Raw genomic sequence first — 22,776 nt, forward strand, 5'->3', positions numbered from 1 at the left:
AGTAAATGCAAGCAATTATCCATCTTTGGAATTTAATCCTTAGGGCTTGAATTCCCTTTTCTCTTGGATATTCTTTTATCTGAGGGCCAGGCTGATCTTTTTATTAACTTACATATGTCTTCCCTACATGTTACTTTCTTTGCCTTTCTTAGTGTGGTAGATTTCCCACACACGTCTTTCCTCTCACTGAGCCTTTAAAAATATATTTAAATAAAATGAATTATCAACTTATTCTGTTTTTTTCCTCTGTTTTTTTACCAACCAAATAACATCTTTATGAATGAGAGCAACTACCTTTCCTTATTTTATGCTCTGAGACTTTCTACTTCAGTCTCTGTTCCCCAAATGAACATGTACAATCTCTGTCTCTCTATTCATCTGTATAAATACTGACCCCAAACCTAGAGAACTCTTGACAGGAATAAAAAGTAAGCACAGAAATCTGTATCACTGGGATGAAAGGCAGAGTAACAAGAGTTCTAACCCTAAATAGGAAGTCAAGAAAATAACACTATGTGACAGGTAAGGTTCTAATGCTTTAAAGGTATTAATTCATTACATCCCCACAGTAACTCTGTGAGACAGGTGTTGTTGCAGATAAATGAAACAAGTTACTTGTCCAAGATCACACAGCAGAGCGGTTTCAAAAGCCTGTGTTTATCCTATCACATCCTTAGTCATAGAGTTTGTCATTAATTTGGAAACATTTCCTGCCAAAAAGAAGTGAGTCAAGAGGTCGCTAAAGTATGGCATTAATAGTTAAATAGAGATGCTTACCGTGTTCTAGAACCATGGCCTTGAAATGGTTTCACAGGCATTATTACTTTAAGTCCCCCATTTCAGGGATGAGGGAACAGATTTTAGAGATGTTAAGTATTTTGCCCAAAGTCACACAGCTAGCAAGCTGCGGAGCTAGAACTGTTTGAATCCAAAGTCCGCGCCTCTCCACTACCTCAGATGAATGTGGAACAAGGAAAATGCAGGTGGCGCGGCGTTCTCCCCACTTCACCTCCCTGCTTCCCAGCCCGCAGTGTGCCTACTAAGTTGCCTTATGCTCCAGGTTTCTGGACACAGACTGATTTATGTAAATGATATGTAAACCCAAGTAACTTTCCACATTTGTTGAAAATTGTGGAAAGCGGTCAGATCTCAGCCCAGGGTTCAGATCCCATGCCCTCCCGAGCCCCGGGGCGAGAGAGGAAGCGGCTCCGGATGGAGAGTAAAGTGACAATCGGAGAAGGAAAAGCAGTCTTTCCTCCCAGGGGAGCAGAAGCGGCCTGGCGGGCAGAGGGAACCTGCAGAGGGCAGTTTCTCTCCTCTTTTCCTGTCCCACCCAGTCGCCCCCACCCCCCACTCGCAGCCAGACCCTGCAGCTACTCTGCGAGTCTCTCCGCGGCTTCCTGCAGCGAGTGTCCCTCCGTGGATCTGCGTGAATCTCTGCGGTTCCCGCCCTCGTTGAGTTCAAAAGGACGCGCGGAGTGGCGCCGGCCCTTCCGCTGCAGCCCGTCCGACTGGTAAGGTGAGCACGCGGAGGAGGGGACCCGGGGAGCGCCGAGGGCGCGGCGAGCCCGGTCGCCCACGCTCACACTGCAGTCACGTCGGCCCCGGCAGGAACTGAAACCGAGAACGGCCGGAGCTCGGCCCTCGGCTGGAGCCTCCCGTCGCGGCTGCTGGGAACCGGGTGCCCGGGACTGGTGGCCTTCGGAGCGCAGCGAGCCCGCGGGGTGCTGGTAACGCTGGAGGGCTGGAGGCGGGGCCGCGGAGCAAGCCCCGACGTCGGTAGCGGTGTTGAGGGCCCCCAGGGCGCCGAGGCTTGGGCTGGGCCAAGTGGGGCTCGGCCCTAGTGGCTGGCTGGTGGGGTTCGGTAGGCTGAGCGCGGGTGGCGCAGTGGGCAATGAAGGGAGGACTGCGGGGAGCGGGACAAGCCCGGTCGACAAATTGTGTCAAGACAAAAGGCGACTGAGTACCTTCGCCTCTGGTTTCCTTTGCCTGGTTCACCCCAACCCAAAGGCATGTCCCAGCAGCCACGCGGGCCCATGAACCTGGGCGCTGGTCCTGAGTTCCCCGGCCCTCCTGACGCTTAGCGGATGGCTCCGCCTAAACTCCACGCTCCAGAACTGGGTACCTGTTACCACGATTTGGGGAAACTGGGGCAGCTGCTAATTTGCATACCTTTGCCTAACCTTTTCAGGCCTTGAGAAATCTCTTAATTACATGTGGTGACCCAGTGAAAGAATCTTGGGGTAGAGCGTTCGAAGATAATGCACCCCAAATACAGGAGGGCTCACGGATCTGCTCTTGGTATCTGCAGCCTGAGGAGATACCCAGGGAAACCAAAAGAGAAGTGTTTGGGATTAGCTCCACAGGGAAAAGAGGAAATGGGGAAGGGATTCGGAAAAATCTAGCGTCAAAGGCTTTTCTGGGATTTCCAGTTGTCTCCAGCCCCAGACAGGGACCCGCCCTGCTCATTCCTGTCTTTGTCCCTCTGCCCGCCCTGCTCATTCCTGTCTTTGTCCCTCTTCCTACAGATCTGCTTCTTCCTCAAGGTGCCCATCCACTTGCTGCAATGACTAGCCTCCCAACCACGACTTCTCCAGGAGGTAGGTGAAGGTCTTTCCCAGGTTCTCGTTCCACCCCCAGTTCAGTCCTGGAATTTCCAGAGGCCTCAGCACCAATGGGAATACCTTCCCCACCTCTCTCTGCCTGCCTCACCACCCCCACCCTCCCCACTCGGCTCCAAAGGTACTGGGAGGAAGCAGAAAGCTACTAGAGTATGTACTTCAGTGCAGTTTAAAACTGAAGTCTCACAGACCTGCCCTGGCACTACCACTCAAAACTTTGTGACCTTGAGCACTTTAAGGTCCAGTTTCCTCTTTTGTAAAATGGGAGAAATAGTACCTACCTTAATGAGATTATTTATGAGGATTAAATGAAATAACCTATATAAAATGCCTACCCAGTACAGTGTCTCATATCTAGTAAGCACTCAGTAACATTGGTTATTATTATTGGATACTTTTTAGAAACTCATCTTTTCCTGGAAAAGAATTGACTGCTTTCTAATTTCATTTTTCTGATGATATACTACAGCTTCAAAAACCCATTGTTCCTGGAGCTATGCTCAGGCAGGGATCCATCTCTCATCACATTGAGATGGATTCCCACTTTTCATTTCATAACCAAGCTGAGCTAGACAAACCATCAGATATCCATTGATTGTTTTCATTATATACTTGTTATGGTAAGGGAAGAACAAACACTTGGTTTGTGTATACACCTTTGTTTTCATATACACAATTTGCATTTGTCGTTCTCAGTTTTACTGATGTGGAAACGGGTGAGTGGTGACCCCAGGGAAAGTCTGAGACAGCGTCCTCTGTGACTAGTAATGCACACAATTCTGTTAGTTGTCTGGTGAGAAATAAGAAATGGAATAGATAGAAGTTTAGATTGGTCAGCAGGGACTCCATGAGTGGGGCCCTTACCCTTGAAGGATGGATGAAGTGTATACAGGCAAAGTGGGGTGCAGTGGGTATTCCAGATAAAGGTAATGCCCTGTGTGAAACTAGAGACTGCATTTCCCCTGAGGGGTGTTTTGGAGGAGAGGACAGAGGACCTCCAGAATAAACTTGCCCATAGGGAAAAGAGGTGAGGCTTGGGCAGCTAGCTTAGGAATTAGGACTTGGACAAAAGGGAACTATTTACATTCTTTTCTTTTTTTAAATTCATGGTAAAATATACATAATATAAATGTTACCATTTTAACCATGTTTTGGTGCGTAGTTTAGTAGTTTAGTTCACATTGCTGTGCAACCATCACTACCATCCATCTCTAGAACTTTTTCATCTTCCTAAACTGAAACTCTGTATTTATTAAATATAACACTCATTTCCCCTCCCCACAGCATTTGACAACCACCATTATACTTTCAATATATATAAATTCAACTAGGTACCTCATATAAGTGGAATCATACAATATTGGTTCTTTTATGTCTGCCTTATTTCACTTAGCATAACATCTCCAAGGTTCATCCATGTTGTAGCAAGTGACAGAATTTTTTTGTTAAGGCTGAATAATATATATATTATTAAAATTATATAATTTTATGTATATATAGTATATATGATTTATATATATAATGTATATCACTTTGTTTATCCATTCATCCATTGATAGCTACTTGGGTAGTTTCTACCTTTTGGCTATTGTGAATAATGCTGCTGTAAACATGGGCATACAAATCTCTGTTAGAGTCCCTGCTTTCAGTGTTTTTTTTTTTTTTTTTGGTATATACCCAGAAGTGTAATTGTTGGATCATGTGGTAACTATGTTTAATATTTTGAGGAACTACATACTATTTTCCACAGCAGCTACACCGTTTTACAGTCCCACCAACAGTGCACAAGGGTTCCAAATTCTCCACATTTTCATTTTTGTGTGTTTTTTTTAATAGTAGCTATTCTATTGGGTGTAAAGTGGTATCGCATTTCCCTAACGATTAGTGATATTGAGCATCTTTTCATGTGCTTATTGTCCATCTGTATATCTTCTTTGGAGAAATGTCTAGTCAAATCTTTGTCTATTTTTTAATTGGCTTGTTTAGTTGTTGTTGAGTTGTATGTTTACATTCCTAACACAACAAGTGACATGAGTGATGAGATATTTTAGGACCTATCATACAGTCCACTACCCACTGGGTCCAAACAAATGCAAGTTCAGAGACAGGAAGGGAGAAATCACGGATAGGGTGTAGGCTTAATGCTTTGAAGGATGGGATCAACTACGGCTATGCCACCCTGAACACGCCCAATCTCGTCTGATCTCGGAAGCTAAGCAGGGTCAGGGATGGGAGACCACCTAGGAATACCTGGTGCTGTAGGCGTTTAAAAAAAAATGAAGGATGGGATCATTGAGAGCTTGCCAGTCTCTTCCCACCTCCCACCTCTACCCTATCATATTCTTTTTTCCCCAGATAATCTATAAAGATCTCTTAAAGGAGCTTTGATCTCTTGGAGTGTTAAAAGTGAGGGTCGCATTATGGATTTCATGGGCTTTTGCACTTTTGCCTTTGTGGGCCTGTTCCCTCCATTAAAAATGATATATATTAAAAATTATATTTTATAACTGCTGGTATAAGGGAAAATATAACATTAATATAATAAAATAATTAACAGTTGTATTTATAATTAGTAATTGATTGACATAACAATATTATAATTTCCTTAACCTAAACATTTGATTTTTTCTTGTGAATATAAATTAAAATCACTAAAAGCCATTTTCCTGGGTCCCTAGAAGTATCTGGACCCCAGGCACTGTGCCTGCCGTGCCTAGTGCATAAGTCACCTTGTTGGAAGTAGGGGGAGTGGAACCTGGCATTGTGGGCTCTGCCTGCCCACAGGTAAAGCCTATCCTTTGCTATTTAATCACACTAGCCACTTCTTAGGTTTTACTCACTCTGAGTTAGACACTCAGCATTTTTCATCTCGCTTATTCCTCGGCGCAATCCTGTGAGCAGGATTTATTCTCATTTTGCAGAAGCAAAAACTGAGGTTCGGGGAAATTAAGAAATTTTCAGAGAAATTAAGAAAGTCTCCCAAAGTCATATGGCTAATAATGGCAGAGGCAGAATTTTGTGCCAAGTCTGATTTACTTCAGAGCCTGTGTTCTTTCTGTCATGGTACACTGCTCTCAAAGTCTCACTCCACCCCACTGGCCACTGCACATGAAAGAGAAGGAAGGAGAAAGGGAGCAGAATTCCAGGGCAGGTTCCCATGGGAACGAGAATTGGGGGAGCCGCCCTGTGTTGGGCAGGTCGAGAGCAAATAAGTAGGTTGGTAGACTCAGGTGGCAAATGATCTGATGCCTCAGTGATAAGAGATTTAGGGAACAAGGGCCACAAAGAAACTAACTGGTAACTGGGTTAGCGCAAAAGAAAAAAAAAAAAGAGTGAGTGAGCAAAACAAATCTTGAAGTTCATTTGCTGTTGGTTAGGATTTGGGTGGCGCCTCAGACCTTATTGTGATCCTCCGCCCCGGGCCTCCCACCAGAAAAAAAAAAAATGGTACTATAGTCTTTCCAAGCCTGAGAAGGTAAGGAAGAGAGTAACATTATTCTTTTGTTGGACTAGGAGATAAGAGAGAAATGGGGTAGAAACGGGAGATAATGGGGGCAAGCTGTAAGCCATTCTGCCCCTTTTATCTCACGCTTAGTGGTTTTAGTTTACTTTGTTGTTATAGTTGTTGTTTGTTTGTTTTTTCATTAAAAAGCTATTCCACGCCCTGCAGGGAAAAGCCTTCTAGATCTTGTGTGTGTGTGTGTTTGTGTGTGTGTGTGTGAGAGAGCACGTGTGTCTATAGTTTTATTTTAATTTACTTTTTTTTTACAAACATGTAATCATATTACACGTACTGCCCCAGCAATTTGCTTTTTTCATCTCACCATATGTCTTCTCCCAGTAATTGCAGATCTACCACATTCTTCCTAACAACTGTATACTGTTTCCAAAATGAATGGCCTGTAATTTACTTAATCACATTCCTCTGCCGATGGACATTCAGATATGTGTCACTCTTGCAAACATTGCTATGGTGAACAATCACCCTTTCACCCTTTCCATCTGCTATAAAATTCAGGGAACCAAACCCAGTGGACACATAAACAAAAAGCTTCACTGGAAGCAGAGCAGGATGTTTCCTGAACTTAGAGAGTTACTTGCTAGTGTATGGTAGAAAGAACCTTAGGATGAAGAGACAGATTTGAAACCAGGTTCAGACAACCGCTGAGTGACCTTGGGCTTGCTGAGCTGCTTCAGTTTCTTGGCTTGTATGTAATGATAACACCAAAACCACTTACATAACATTTTTGTGGTAGAAAGAAAATAATGTATATTTTGTAAACTGTAAATCATAAACACAGATCATAATTCTGATACTTCAAGCCTGAAGGGCCCTTGCTCATCAGTTCTCAGAACACTCTGTGACCTTTCGTCTGAGAAAAGCTCTTTGGTGTGGAGTGGAGTTGAAAATTTTAATTTTTTTTTTTTTAATTTAATTTTGGAATAAATTTAAATTTATAGAAAAGTTGCAAAAAATAGTACAGAGAGTTCCCGTTTACCCTTCAGCCATTTCCCCTAATGTCAGTATCTTCCATGACCATGGTATATTTGTGAAAAACCAGAAATTAACATTAGTACAATACTGTTAACTCCAGACTTCGTTGAGATTTTGCCAGTTTGAAAATGTGATTTTGAAGTGAATTCAGGTGCTCACTTCAGCAGCACATATACTAAAATTGAAGTGAATTTGGATAGAACACTTTCAATTTATAAAAATTTCATAAATGAGACTGAAAAGGTCCTGAGAGTCAGCTAGTTCAACTACCCATTCTGTGCTAGAATTCTCTCTCTAGTGCCGGAAGCATTTGTCCAGTTCTGCCCTCCTTTCTGTTGGAGAAGACATCTGTCTACCATTAGTTTCTGCCATTTGTATAGCTCATCCATTGGCATATTTGAAGATAGCATTCAAGTTCTAGGCTACCCTTAAGTTTTCTCTCTGGGCTTCCTCTTGCAAGCTTTTCTTATCTGATGTGGTTTCCAAACCATTCACTATGCTGGCTGCTCACCTCAAAATTGTGACACCTAGATGCAACTCAGCAGTCTAAGAGTGGTACAGAGGAGGCCTACACTGTTGCCTCCATGATAAGAGACAATATTTATATTAATGGTACTTAATATAACAGCAAGTTTTAATTGTTTTTATTATCAAATTATCATTGTAAGAAATTTGGAAGATAAAGGAGAGCATATAATAGAAGAAAATAAAAATCTTTCCAAACTCTACAACCTAGGTTCCACTCTGGCTGCTGTTTTGGGGTATATCCTCACAGCATGCATTGCTTTAGAGTGGCCCCACTGTGATCTTTTATATATGCTGCTATTAGGCCATAGCCTCTGCATTCTTTCCCATCCCCCATTCTACCTGTGAGTAACTGATTTCCTGGACCTAAGAACAAAGAATCTGTTAAATTCTCATCTTGTTCAATTTAGCTCATTTCTCCATTCATTTGAAATCTGTTTATCAGCGTCCTAGTTGCCCTTCTAGCTTTGAGTCTCTCACAAATTTGGTGATCCTTCCCAAGGCCTCCGGGGGTCTGCATTTACCCAAAGAGCACAAAGCCCATGTGGAAGGCGCCCATAAAGTAGAATACCAAAACAAAACAAAAAAACTTGTAAAAAATTGAATATTCAATATATTTAAAAAACAAAAAAGCCAGAGTCATTATCATAAGGGGTGACTTATATTATTGGACTTTCTTTCTTCTACCTGCCTTATGATTTAACGTTCTTATTTTGAATTTCATAAAGGCCTTAATTTGGCCCTGGCATGATTTGACATAATAATATTAATTCAAAAAGAACTGAGGTCCAATTCCAGTGGAAGAACCTCTGCTTAGACTGGCGTCATTCACTCCATTCCTTGACAATGACTCTCCTACTTAGTCCTTATAGCCAGGCTGTATTACTCCACAAGGATATTATAAACAGTCTTAGCCTATGTTCTGTGATGAGCTACTCTCTACTCATGCAGCACCTTCAAATCTTCTTAAACCCCCTCCACATCCTAGCTCTCAATTAATGACTGTGCATTCTATTTTTTTGAGCAGATTAAAGTTCTCAGAAGAGAACTGCCAAGACTCCCACTCCCTCCATCTGCCTGCGACCTGCCTCTGTGCCCGTGTACATGTTAAACACATAAATAATGAATGACTCCTGCTCGGTCTGCAGCCAGCTCCTCTGTTTGTGCACTAGATCCTGTCCCTTCAAGGTCATGGTTCTCCCATGCATTATCAATGGTTCCCTCTCTCCAGAGTCATTCCTACCCATACATGAACATGTTGTTATTTCTCCCATCCTAAAAAAAGCAAAAACAAACAAAAAACTTGAACTCCCTCCCCGCTCTTAGCTGTAGCTCATTTCTCTGCTTACCTTTACAGGGGAAAAAAAAAAAAAGTTTATCTTCTGCCTTCAGTTCTTCTCTTTCCATTTTTTTCTTGAACCCACTATAAACCAGGAGTCTATACTCAGCACTTCACCAAAGCTTCTCTTGCCAAGGTCATTTATGACTTCTGCTTGGCAAAACCCAGTGGTCCTTGTACATGATCTATTTGGCCTCTACTCTTTAGTCCCCTTTGCTGTTTTCCCCCTGGGCTTAGTCCTTGATCCTCTCTGCCTGTACTTACTCCCTTGGTGATCTCACTCAGTCTCTTGGTCTTAAATATGATGACTTTTAAATCTCCAGTCCAGACCTCTTCCCAAAATTCCAGTTTAACCTCTGCTCTTGGATATTTAATAAGCAGTTGTGTCCAAAATTGAACTTTGGATCTTCCCTTCCAAATCTGTTTCTCCTGCAGGCTTCCCATCTTGGGCAATACTGCGCCTTCCCTCCCTTCAGTTACTCAGGCCTCAAACCTTGGTGTCCTCGTCCTTGACTCCACCCCATATCCTGTCAGTCTTAACTTCAGAATCCCACCACTTCTTCGCCGAGCTGCTGCTAAACCCAGTGCTTTTGTGTAAAATTAGGAAAAGGCTCCCCCTTTTGGTGGATGCAGCTGTGCCCTTGTGCTGAGTACAATCTGCTTCTACTCCTGCCCCCACCTTCCCACTGCCCCATTGTCCACACACAGTCACAGGGATCCTTTAAAATCAATCTCTGTTTCAACTACCTATTGCTGCATAACAAACTACCTCAATACTCAGTGGCTTAAAACAGTAGCAGTTTTCTTAAAATTCTGTGAGTTGGCTGGTCACTCCTCTGCTGGTTTCACCTGTGCTCACTCATGCAGCTGCAATTGCTGGAAGGTCTGCTGGGCTAGATGACCTTGCTTACAGGTCTAGCAGTTGGTTCTGGCTGTCAGCTGAGCCTGGGGAACCTCAGTTTTCCTCCATGTGGCCTCTCATCCTCTAGTGGGCTGGATCAGGCTTCCTTACAACATGGTGGTCTCAAAGTTTCAAAAGTATGGTCGTTGAAATTTCAGGCCCCATCCCAGACCTACTGAATCAAAATCTGCATTTTCACCTGATCCCTAGGAGATTCATACACACAATAAAGTTTGAGAAACACTGCTTTTAAAATGTAAATCCAACCAGTCTCTACCCAAAAGCCTCTAAAAGGTTTTCATCTCACTCACTGAAAAAGCTAATGACCTTCCATGGTCTATATCAGCGGTCCCCAACCTTTTTGGTACCAGGAACGGTGCTCCTATAAGAATCTAATGCCTGATGATCTGAGGTGGAGCTGAGGCGGTGATGCTAGCACTGGAGGGCAGCTGCAAATACAGATGAAGCCTCGCCCGCTGCTCACCTCCTTCTGTGACCCGGTTCCTAACAGGCCACGGACCAGTACCCCTGGCCTACAGCACCCATGTCATAAAGCCCTTGACTTCTCTCTTCTTCCTTTCCCCTTTGATCCCTCCAGGTTACCTCTATGTTGTGCCTTTAACATTTCAAGTAAGCAATGGCCCCAGGTACTTTTCAATACTATGGATAGCTTTACCTTGCTTGAACTTATTCCCTTCACCTGGAATGTTCTTCTCCCAGGTCTCTTCATGGCTGCCTCCCTCCCCTTCTATAGGTTTTTACTCAAGCCACCTCATCAGGGTCCTTCCTGACCACATCCCAACTCCCTGTCCCCTTCCTGCTTGTTTTTTCTACATAGCACTAATCAACATATAACACAGTATATACGGTATATTTTTTACTTATTTAGTTTATTGTCCATCTTCCCCCTCGGAATGTAAATTGTATGAAAAAATGTCTTTTTAATGTGATAAAATTATACAGAACATAAAATATACAGCTTTTAGGTCTGCGGCTCTGTGGCATTAAGTACATTTACATTGTTACATAACCATCACCACCATCCATTTCCTTTTCATCATCCCAAACTGAAAATCTATTCATTGAACAACAACTCCTCATTCTCCCCTCCTTCCACCTCCTAGTAACCACTATTCTGTCTCTATGAATTTGACTATTCTAGGTACCTCATATAAGTGGAATCTTACGATATTTGTTCTTTTGTGACTTATTTCATTAGCGTAATGTCTTCAAGGTTCATCCATGTTGTAGCATGTGTCAGAATTTCCTTCCTTTTTAAGGCTGAATGATATTTCATTATATGTATGTACCACATTGGGTTTATCCATTCATCTGTTGTTCATGAACATTTGAGTTGTTTTATTTTTTAGTTATGTGAATAATGCTGCTATGAACACTGATGTACAAATATCTGTTTGACTTCTTGCTTTCATTTCTTTTGGATATGCACCTAGAAATAGAATATCTGGACCATATGATAATTCTGTTTAATTTTTTAAGGAATTGTGAAGGTGTGGGCTATTGTTTGTTGTGTTCACTGATCTATGCCCAGAGCCTTGGACAGAGCCTGGCACAGAGTACACGCTCAATAAATATTTGTTGAATTACTTTTTTAATTTCTCTGTCTATGATCCAGGACTCTCATTCTAAGAAGGATGTGCAGCTTGTCTGAGCACATGGCTCGTAGTGGTCCCACACTAGCTCCTAATACTTACTATTTCAAGATTGAGACCCCCAAAGCAGGCCCTAATAACTTATTCTAGAATTTTGCTGGGGAACTACATCAAGATCACCAGCTACTTACAGAATCCACCTTCTTTATATGGCTTGTCAGTCCTGGGCCCTATTTTTCTCGGAAGCTCCTATGTCACCAATAGTGATCCCACTGCACGTTCTTTCAGTGCCCTTGGCTGTCATTTATCTGGATCTTGCTTAGATTAGTCTGGTACTTTCTGGGTTGCATTCCTTCTCTTGAGCTCACTTCTCCATGTCACCAAGATCCTGCTGTTCCTTTTATGAAAAAAATCATTCTCTTCGATAGGAGACAGAGGCAAAAAGAGTTGGGGGAACTCTGCTTTCCCTGTTACCTCCAACCTGACACCTTCAGGCTCAAACAGCAAGCTTATTTCTTTCCCTGTTCTTCCTCCAAATATAACATTAAATTCGTTTGCCAACTTGAGCTGTATAGAGCTTCCTGACACTATTCTTTTGAGTCTTTGACAGCCTTTGACAGTCTTTGACAGCCTCTAATACAGGCATTTCTGCTATAAAACTTTATGTGCATTTTTCTAAAGACCCACATTCTGAAAGTACATTACAGAAAATGACCTTACAGGAAAAACAGGATTGTGGCAGACCACTCAAGACTGATGAAACTTTGTAACAAGAATTCTAAAAATACAACACAAAAATCTCAATTAAAATATTGATAGTTAAATCTCCACCAGCATTTGAACCTCGAATCCCTGTCAGTCCTTTGCCCGCTGTGTCCTGGGATGTGTGCTTCTACCTTTTAGAAGTAGGTTCCAAAGAGCCTTCACTTCCAAAAGAGACCGTGTTCATCAAAAATAAAAATCTGATGGAGGGTCTGCCTTCTTCATTATTCCATGGTTTCATATAGAAGTAAATTTCTTTGTATCTCTTTCGTTTGTACTTATTGCTTCACCAGATGGCTTAATATAAGTGGAAACCGTCCAATTACTGCATCCAAGGAAGGCACTTCTATTGAATTTTATGTTTCTCAAGGTCTTTCGATATTGCTGAAATGTTCTCTTTAGTTGGAGAAAGTTTGCCTCGATCACATCAAACATGAAAGCTGGAAAAGGTGCTTACAAACCAACACTACTTCCACATTACACTGATATCATTCCCTATTTACCAATTGCCTATGAACAAATTCACATTAAAGGAGCATTCTTGGAAACACTATAGTTGGGATTTGATTGTGGTCATCTGATTTTTCTTCTGCCTTTATCCATATCTTTTAAATTCTTGAACTTTTTGGAAAGCTGCCTCATAGTTATTGTTCATTACCTTTTCCTCTTTTTCTCTATTAGCAAAAAAAAGAGAGACAGTGGTAGGAAGGTTTAGTATGAATACCTTGCTTGGGCTTTGTAGCGGGTAGCTCTGGATTCAGATCTTGGCTCCCTCCACTGTTTCATCATGTATAATGTGAGTCATGTCACTTAAACATCCCCGCCCCACCCCACCCCCACACACACACACACTCTGCAAGGGAGCAGGGCTCAGGGTCTACATTAGCAAATAAAAATACCTATTTGAAGTGACTGCTGTTCTAAAGATTAATAATTACGTCTATAACGCATATAGCATGAAGCAGATACTTAGTAAATGACAGCTGTTAAAACTAGGGTCCTTTGCAGAATTTCCCAACCAGGAATCATCTTCCCTCTCAGATTCTCTTTCCAGGGACTCATGCATATCTGTTCCTTAAACCCTCACTAAAATTCAACTCCACGGTTGGGGCCCTGGTTGCTCTCATCACCGCTGCTTCCCAGCATTTATGTCAGTGCCTCTAGCACATTGTAGATGCAAATTTATTGTTGTTGAATGATTGAACTGAATCTTACTCACATTTATATTTAAGCTTCTGTACATACATTATTCTTCTTAGTACATTATCTTAAGTTCTCAAATGTTTAAGGAAGGCTGGATAAGAACAGCTGTGCAGAACTCGGGTCAACGGTGGGAAGATGGATGGAGTGCAGCCCTGGGAGATTTGGGGGGAAGAAAGTGTGCATGGCAAGGGACAGCAGTCTGAGGCAATGATCAGGTCGATACATCTCCAGGCTTTTCTTTGACGGAAGTCACAGTATAATCTCAAAAGTGACATCCCATCACTTTTGTTGCATTCTGTTTGTTAGAAGCAAGTGTCTTGGTCCAGCCCACTCACGGAGAGGGGCTTACCCAAGGGGGTAAATACCAGAGGCCAGATCACTGGGATCCATCTTAGAAGCTGCCCACCAGACTCCCGTTTTACAAATCAAGAAACAGAGGCTCAATGAGGTTTAATTACTTCCTCAGGGTCACCTAATTATATGCTTCGTAGGAGTCAAACACAAAACACTTTTCCTTTTAATCACTAAGCATATAAACAAAGTCAACTTAATCATATTTTAAGTAGTAGCTACTATATAATCCTTATATATGTTCTTATTTAATTTTTACAATAGGCCCGCAGAGTTGGGTAATATAGTCCTCATCCCTAATAGATGAGAAGCAATGACTGAATCAAAAGATGTAACGATTTGCCCAAGGCTGCAAAGTAGCTGAGTGTATCCCCATTCCTAACGAAAGAGTGGAAGAGGGTTTGGCCTGACCTTGGGAGGTGGGCCGCTCTAAGCAGCCCACCTCTGCTTCCTCTGTTGCAGGACCAGGATGGTTTATCAGGCCTCCCTTTGGCCTGTGTGAAAATATCCCTCAACATCATTGTCCCCTCTTAGGACTGCTCCCAGGCTCACCAGACCACCGCTGGTGACTTAATTTCACTTGGCCCTAGCTGGAAACCTGAAGGTGTCAGGCACTGGACAAGAATAATGCTCATGTCTGTGCTCCAGCCACACTGGCCTTTGAGTCCTTTGTCTCAGAGCTTTGACCCAGCCTCTTCTCTACATAGGATGTGCTCTACTTCCTGCTCTTTTTACTCTATAAACTCCTATCCTGCTTCAGCTCCTAACACAAATCTTACTTTCTGAGGAGACTGTTCCTGCTGGAAGAGTAGATCAGGCTCCTCTGCCACATGCTGTCTTAAGTAACTGAATGTTTTCTTTGTCACGATCATCATAGTTCATAACTAGGAACACTGGTGTGGAGGATAAGCTCCACGAAGGTAGACCATGTCTGTTTTGCTCACCATTATATCCCCAAAGTGCCTAGCACAGTACCTGGCAGAGAGTAAGCTGTTAATGAGTACTGCTATTATTATCTAGTGAATGAATGTTGAGATGCCCCCTGTTGGTGATCCAGGATGGATCCCCTGTTTTCCCCGGAGTACCTGTCCTGTAGCAACCTTAACTTAATTGTTACCTTTTCAAACTTTTATACCAAAATGCTAACTAGGGGAGAACTGAAGGACTTCCTGACTTCCCATGTCAGGAACATTTAAAAGGGACTTCTAGAGACCACTAGTTCTGTAGTGTTCCCAACCAGGGTAATGACTTTAGGTTTGGGACTTTCAGGCTCTGAAGGATAAATAGACCCAATAGCAGGAGCGGGTATGGGATATATTTTAAGGTCAAAGAGGCCTTGTTTCAAAACCTGTCAAATTTCAGGGCCTACTCTGGAAATGTAGAAAGGGTTTTAATAAGGAAGGAACCTCATCTCATTATTTAAAAATAATGTTTACAAAGAATTTGTAAAAACATCCAAGAAATGCATGTGCCATATAATATAAATATCTGTACATATATATACATTTATCATTTGATTTCATTTATGCAAAAATATGCATTTCTAATAATAGCTTACCCTATTGAGTTACTTACTGAGTCACAACAATGCTATAAAGTAGATACCATTATCTCCGTTGAAGACGAGGAAGCTGATCCCAGAGAATATGTAATTTTCTCACAGCTAGTATAGGGCAGAGCTCAAATTTGAACCTTGTCAGTCAGGCTCTAGAGCGCACACTCTTAACCACTATATTAGAGAGAAATCCATCAAAATGTTTACTGTCTTTGGGTGATGGTTTATTTTTCTCTTCTAATGTCTGCATTTCATATATGGATATACTATAGGAGTTGAATGATAAGTTTTTGGATAGGGAAGAAGGTGAGGGGTGAAATCTGAAGGACAAACATGGTTTAGAGAAATACCGCCATTTGCGACAACATGGATGGACCTCAAGATAATCATGCTAAGCGAAATAAGCCAGACAGAAAAAGTTGAAAATCACATGATATCACTTATATGTGGGATATAAATCTAAAAACAACAAATGAGTAGGACAGAGACTCAGACATGGACTATAGACTAGTGGTTACTAGTGGGGTTGAGCAGGACAGAGACTCAGACATGGACTATAGACAAGTGGTTACTAGTGGGAGAGGATGGGGGAGGAAGACAGGGTAAAGGGGGGCAAATATAGGGAAATAGGGGGAGGGCGAAGGGGTAAAGGGGATCAAATATATGGTAGCTGAAGGAAACTGGACTTTGGGTGGTAAACCCACAATAGAATATACAAATGTCAAATGATAATTTATACCTGAAAATTATATAATTGTATTAACCAAATGTTACCCCAATAAACATAATTAAAAAAATTTTTTTAATAATAAATAGGAAAAAAAAGATAGAAGACTAAATTATCAAGCTAAGATTAAGCTTGATATGCAAAACATATGACATATTTTGAGGGTAAAAAAATTAAGCTTTCCTCACCCTTCTTTTCCCAAATTTAATAAATCTGCTTTGGACTCACCAAAAAAAAACAAAAAACAAAAAACCCATATATTTTTAACAAAAGAATTCACCCCACTTCCTTTTCCACTTTTCTAAATTTTCCAGAACTGATGACCACCCCAATTCTGAAGGCCACTGAGGCCCTGTCTCCAGAAGCTGAAGCCAGCACAGCACTCATTGCAGGTAACAAAGGCTGAGTCAAAACCTTCAGAGTTCAGGGACCTTGAGTTTGGGGGCCGTCTCACTCCAGAGACAGCAAGGAACCCAGTATGATAAACTAGGATTTTCCCTAAACAGGAAAGCACCACAAATTAGAGACCAAATCCATGAATGGGCTTGTTTTGGCATGTAGATTCTTAAACACACACACACACACACACACACACACACACACACACACACACGACTCTGAAAGACTTCGAGGCTTCTGTTTGAGGCATTGCCAGTAAATGGTAGGTTGAGATGTGGCCACAAACAGATATAGGTACATATGGGCTCTACACTCCAGTATGTGGGTAGGGACGAGGATATGTGTGGTTTGTCAACTGAGTGAGCAAGAGGATGGGAGGGAACAAAGAACCTCCTACAGGATGGCTATGGATTAAAAAAACCCTTCCTGTTGGGATAAGCTATTTCCTGTTTGCCTCCTTCCTGTTTCTATCATAATCATCAGGAACTGGTTGAGAGGGAGTTCAAAAGCCTGTGTCCTTAGCTTAAGCACCAAGAGTTAGATTTCATGTCCCATGGAAGCTGGGCTTAGTGGGAGAATATGGATTTGGAAGTGGACACTAATCGACTAGAACAGGAAGATCCTTATGAAAAGTGAGGGAATTGTCTAATTCAGAGGACCCGATGAATTACTGAGACCTCCTCAATCATGAAACCTCTCTCTATATTTTCCCTCCTTTCCAAGTTGTTATCACCGTGGTCTTCCTCACCCTGCTGTCAGTCGTGGTCTTGATCTTCTTTTACCTGTACAAGAACAAAGGCAGCTACGTCACCTATGAGCCTGCAGAAGGAGAGCCCAGCACCATCCTTCAGATGGAGAGTGACTCAGCCAAGGGCAAGGAGAAGGAGGAATATTTCATCTAATGATTCCTGGGTCCCAAGGAGTTTATTCAGACTCTAGTGATAACACATTGACTATTTAATTTATTAGATGAAAGTTTTATCTGAAGCCAGTGAGAAGCCTAGATTGATATGGGCAAACCTGAGCTCCTTCCAGAACACAGGCCCAAATTTAACATCACTGATGCCAGGAACCAGGGAAACGAAGAAAGCAGCTTACAGTGTTGTTGGCCAGGCCTTTGTAATACAGCAGTGTTTGTGACTGACCAACAAGGTGGAGCTATTCCAAGCAACATTTGAGTATGTGCCCAGTCATCTTCAATTTTCCACAGGTCAAAAGGAAGAAGAGAGTTAGGGTCACTGGCTGCTCCTGTCCCCTACCTGGACACCTAGTGACAGTCCCAGTGGAGATAGCGTTCACGGACGTTCTTCCCATTGGCTGGATACCACAGTGAAAGGCTGGGCTAGGAGCGGTAGGAGACTATAAGAGACTTTACCTCCTGATGAATGTGTGACATCCCCTAATCTGAGCCCTTCCTTTCCGTATTCCCCAACAACCTCATACTTAATGCTATTTTTATCAGAATTAAAAATTTTTCAGATTCGGAAATCAGATTCTCGTCTGCAGGAAATAACTACCTTTACATTTTGACTGATCCCTGCCTAAACTTTCTTGCCATCGTCTTTTGCTTGTTTAACTCTTTTGTATATATTCTCTCCCAAGCAAAAAAGACCCTAGAGAAGTTTCTAAAGTTCCCAGAACAATTTCAGATTTGAAACAAAGATGGTCCTGGGAAGCTTGTCTCGAGTGTCATTAGAAATGTACCCTGGGAGATGGACGATTTATCCTCCATCCTGGCAAGGACCAGTTTCCCAGAATTCATTCTCTGGATACACAGAGGGAACAAGGAACAATCTACCTACCACTTTCCCACCAGTGTCCTTTGGATCAAGCCGAGAAGTTTCTTGGATCTCAGTCTCAAAATGAGGCATGTTTAAAAGACAACTTTTTTGGTAGAGATCATTAGTTCCCCAGATATTACTTTGGAATTAAGCTAGATCTCCTTTGAGGTCTTAAATGTATAGCCTCCATTGTCAAAGCTCAAGTCCACCCCAAGTTAAGACTCAAGAGTTGAGGAATCAATCTTGGCAACCTAGATTCCAGTTTTCAGTATTTCTCCACACAGAACTTTGGAGAAACTGAAGGTCATCCTGAAATTACATAAATTCTAAAACATTTTCCTCGAGTCAAACTTTGGGGCAAGTTAGAAGAATCATGTTCCCTTATTTCTAAGTTTATGTTCTGAATTCCTCTGGCATAACAGACTTTTAAGAATCTGAAAGAGCTTAAGAAGCGAAGAAAAGTTAAACATCTAAATGGAACTCATGAAAATGGTCTAATCTTAGCCTTGTCCTCCTGCATTTATTTCAAAACTTTCATTAAAAAAAAAATGGCAGCAGCACCTAACCAAATTCTAGGTAGAATATTAAAGGTATCAACAGAAGAAATCTAAAAACAAGCCGAGTAATGAATCCTTGAAGTGAGGTGTAATGCAACTTCATCACTTTATTCAAATCTTCAAAATAGTCTTTATTCTACATTTTTAGTATAAAAAAATCCACAAGTTAAGTGCACCACAGTGTAGAGAGAGACATACAACGCTGAACTTCCATAACAGTCAATGGTACAGTCAAACATCACATGTACAGAACACAAAATTTAGATGAACTGAAATTATAAAATAAAATCCAATTGCCAAAAATAAAAATCAAAATATTAAGGATCCCTGAAATATTCTTAACCCTATGAGATTTCACTGGACTCAAGTCATTTTGTAGTGAGGTGTTCACAATGACCCCGTAACCTAGCTTAGGAATTCTTGGGAGCCATGAGTGGCTGCATCAGACACTTGGACAATAAACGGTGACCAATTTCTGATTTGAAAACTCCCCTTAATTTGGCTTTATAGTCAACAAGCTTGTGAAATGCATCCTCCTCTTTGCCCCCGCCCCCCATTTTAAACAAACTTGTTTACTGTACAGTTTACATTGCTATCCTTTGTTCGAACAAGCTTAGTTTTTCTGGCACCAAAGCAAATTTGGGTTTGGTTCATGTATGAAAAGACAACCTATGAGGAGGGTCCAAAAGGCACCCTCCACTTTTGCCTGAGGAAATGCAAAAGCAGAAGTAATGGGGTCTGTGCTTGAGGCACAGAGGGGATTTCAGAGGATCCTTGTGAAAGACTAGTTAAAAGATGACAAGTGGGGAGAAGTGCAAGGAGAGAAGGAAATTAGTCTGACTGGCTTTCTGTCCTGCACCATTGATTCAATGGAGAGTGGCGGGAGGGAACGGAAGACTAGGGTTGAGGGTGGGATGTGGGACAAAGGATGGAAAGGAAAAGGCAGACAACTAATGCGTTTCATTTATAACAAGTAATATAAATCAAAGACATAAAGGAGATTAAAGACCAATCGGAATAATTTGGCAACTTTAATTCTTAGGAAGATCAAAGTTCCCTCCAAACCTAATTTGATGTTTTATTACTAAAAGCAAAGACCAGTATGGTACAGTATTACTCCAGAGGAATTAAAGGAAGATCCTTAGGGCTGCTTCACCCACATTCATTTTATGAATGGATACCTCCCCTACCTCAAAATGCTTTAGGGAGGTACTGCTACCATTACATGGTTCCTTATTAACTTTGAAAAGTGCCTGAAAGTTTGGGCACCAGAAAGACACCCCAACCACATGTGTCTAAACTGCAACTTCAGGTTAATATGACTAAAGCAGTTACATTGTGAGAAGTGCTGAAGGTATGTGATGTCTTTCCCGGCACAGAGGTGGCCTTGGTTCTTCACCAGATGGTGTAGCCACCATCTGAGCCACCCATGAAGAAGTTTCCCTTCCGCTGAGTTACAAGGACATTGGCTCCCTGCATGACTGCAAGCTGAGCAGCATTGGGAGGGCATCCAGGGGGTGGAGGCTGAAAAGACAAGACAAGATTGATTGGGCACAAAGCAGCTGATACAAAGGAAGTAGACACAGGTGAAACAGAGAACCTGTTAAGAAGATGGCAATGTGCTGACCAGTAGCATCTTAAGGAGCTCGCTCTGCCACTAATCTGGGTTCTAAAGCAGGTGTGTGAACCCAAAGATACATACAGGAAAGGGAGCCTACCACTTATTCAAAGGATTCCAGCTCCAAAATAAGGCCTATGGATACTTTCTGAATATGGGTAGGCCAGATCCATAGGCATCTTCAGTGATTTCCTACCCATATTCCAAAAACAGGGATGGAGTGCCAGGTCCCTGGCCCCTATACCACAAGGTCCCCCTATAGTTTTCAAATGACCATGAGATAACCAAAAGGCTCCACCTATTGACACCAATTCCTACCTCATCTCTAACATGTAGTGAGTAGCCAGGCCTCAAGGCCTAGCAAGGACCATTTGGGCTAAATTCTCATGTACAGGGGAGCTAAGCAGGAGACATAACTAAAATCCCTAGTATCTTTCTAAAAGCTACTTAATAGAGATTTTGCATTCTTCTTTTTTAATCATCATGGTCTCTAATAAAGTACCATGCTGATGGCAAATATTAAGTAAATGCTATGGAATGAATAAGGAACATTACTAGACCAGTTCACTGTACCAAAGTGAACTGAAAAAGAAGCAGGCAGGACTCCTGACAGGAAAACAAAGGCATCTGCTTAACTGAGGCCCCAGATGCTACTAGTCTGCCACAGTGCTGCCCTCTCAACCACTTTCTACCCGACTAGTGAACGTCACTGGTTGCACCAATACCAGCAACTATTATCAAAGAATGGTGAAAAGATGAATACATAGTCATAAAAAGTTTAAATACACAAGGGATGAATTTTCTGACAAGGTCATACTCACAGGAATATTGCCAGCAGTAGCCCCAGCTCCAAATCTGGCACCTGCATCATACCCTCCGTCCACCAGCACTGTTGAACCAGGTGGGTAGATGGGGCCAACTGGATAATAAGCCATGGGGACTGTAGAACCTAAAGGTCCAACAGCCACAGACTGGGCCATGGGAAGATACAGTGAGGTGCCAGGAAATGCAGCTGACATGGTGGGGACTGTGGCAGCCCCTGGGTGTACAAAGCTCGGACGATAGAGCTAGAAGAGGCAGAAGAGAAGGTAAAATGTTACTTTATGACATTCCTATTTCAGATTTCATTCCCATTTTCTCTTTAATGAGTCAATTCTTAATTCTCATTGTGCAGAATACAATCTATGAGTTATACAAGTTGCCCTTCTACTACCACTCAATAGTCTCCTGCTATAACTAATGTTAGCCTCAAGGAATGCAAATTCATCTTCAACCTGTGTCAGATACATAAAAATAATCTGAACTCCCCCAAATTAATGAACTATATATTGTTTTAGATTATTTACATGAGCAATCTCTTGTTTGTGAACAGTAAATATGTGGAATCAGACTTAGTTAAGGACTGAAAATGTGACCCAAAAGTATTCTCAACCAGCTCAAGTCTAGTAAACTGGAAGCACCTCTGAGTAGGCAGGTGGAGCATCAGTATAGGGTGGAGCCTGAGGAAGATGCAAGGTCTGAGGGTACACTGGATTCCCAGGAGGCTGTACAGGGTAGGTTGGCTGCGTTGGATATTGACCTGGAAGACAAGAAAAAGCGCATGTTCCCTACCATGCCCAGCCACTAAAATGGGAGAGTGCCTACTGGGTAGCTGACCTAGCAGGAGCAAGCAGAAGGGGATTTGCAGACTACTCTGGATGGCCTGATTCCCGGAATCAAGAAAGTGAGCATTCTATTTGCACCCTTATCACTGAAGATGTTAGATTCTAACTGGACAGGAAAGGCGCTCTTCCCACTATTATTATACCGTTGTAAGAGGAAAGTCCAGCTGGGCCCAGGTTCCTTCCAGAATGCATGACAAGTCTGGTCACCCGTTCTTGCCCATGTTTCAAGGGTACATCCTGCCTCTGCTCTGGGTAGTCGCTATAGGCCTGGCTGTAACTCGCTAAGACCTAGCGAGTAACGATGGTTATGATTATTTACCTCACAGATGCCTGCTCAAGGTCGACTTCAAATTAAAAGAGTGAATGGTGGAAGTGAACCTTGAGACCAGACAGGGTGAAGGGGAAAGTCTTGACTTGAGAAACTGAGGTCGTGTTCTACCAGACACACTGGTACCATCACAGGAACCGGGAGAAGTTCTGACCGCCAGCGAAGAGAAATGGAAAGCAACCCTTCAGGCCCTGGCCCGCCCACCAGCGCCCACATCTTTTCTAGTTAAGCCCGTGGGCCTGCCTGTGGTTCCGGAGCACAACACCCCGCCTTTGCCGGCTCTCCATTGGCCTACCCAAATCCCTGCTCTAGCTCCTCATTTGCTCCTGCAGATGTC

The 22,776-nt window shown here is 42.4% G+C and overlaps 2 protein-coding genes across 4 annotated transcripts in view; one reads left to right on the forward strand and one right to left on the reverse strand.

Moving 5' to 3' along the window:
• The first annotated feature begins 1,270 nt into the window (after window positions 1–1,270).
• On the forward strand, window positions 1,271–17,984 carry SMAGP (small cell adhesion glycoprotein). 2 transcript variants are annotated; one of them, XM_006904584.3, is made up of 4 exons: window positions 1,271–1,519; window positions 2,529–2,600; window positions 16,407–16,484; window positions 17,215–17,984. In XM_006904584.3, the coding sequence occupies exons 2-4, from the start codon at window positions 2,567–2,569 to the stop codon at window positions 17,391–17,393; spliced, it is 291 nt and encodes a 96-aa protein (XP_006904646.1). In that variant the 5' UTR covers window positions 1,271–1,519; window positions 2,529–2,566; the 3' UTR covers window positions 17,394–17,984. The 2 variants fall into 2 exon arrangements, with proteins under 2 accessions (XP_006904646.1, XP_024901225.1); XM_025045457.1 differs by lacking the exon at window positions 1,271–1,519 and adding an exon at window positions 1,578–1,730.
• A 927-nt stretch (window positions 17,985–18,911) lies between these two features.
• Window positions 18,912–22,776, reverse strand: part of DAZAP2 (DAZ associated protein 2) — a 4,325-nt gene continuing 460 nt past the window's right edge. Inside the window, exons 2-4 of one of the 2 annotated variants that reach the window (XM_006904583.3) lie at window positions 21,908–22,026; window positions 21,346–21,514; window positions 18,912–20,353 (exon numbers count right to left, since the gene is read on the reverse strand). In XM_006904583.3, coding sequence (XP_006904645.1) covers window positions 20,031–20,353; window positions 21,346–21,514; window positions 21,908–22,026 — 611 coding nt within the window. In that variant the 3' untranslated portion in view covers window positions 18,912–20,030. Of the gene's footprint in view, window positions 20,354–21,268; window positions 21,515–21,907; window positions 22,027–22,776 lie in introns of both variants that reach the window. The other variant, XM_006904582.3, reaches the window with a different exon arrangement.

The sequence above is a fragment of the Pteropus alecto genome, unplaced genomic scaffold (genome assembly GCF_000325575.1).
Source record: "Pteropus alecto unplaced genomic scaffold, ASM32557v1 scaffold220, whole genome shotgun sequence".
In the NCBI taxonomy this organism is placed as follows: domain Eukaryota; kingdom Metazoa; phylum Chordata; class Mammalia; order Chiroptera; family Pteropodidae; genus Pteropus; species Pteropus alecto.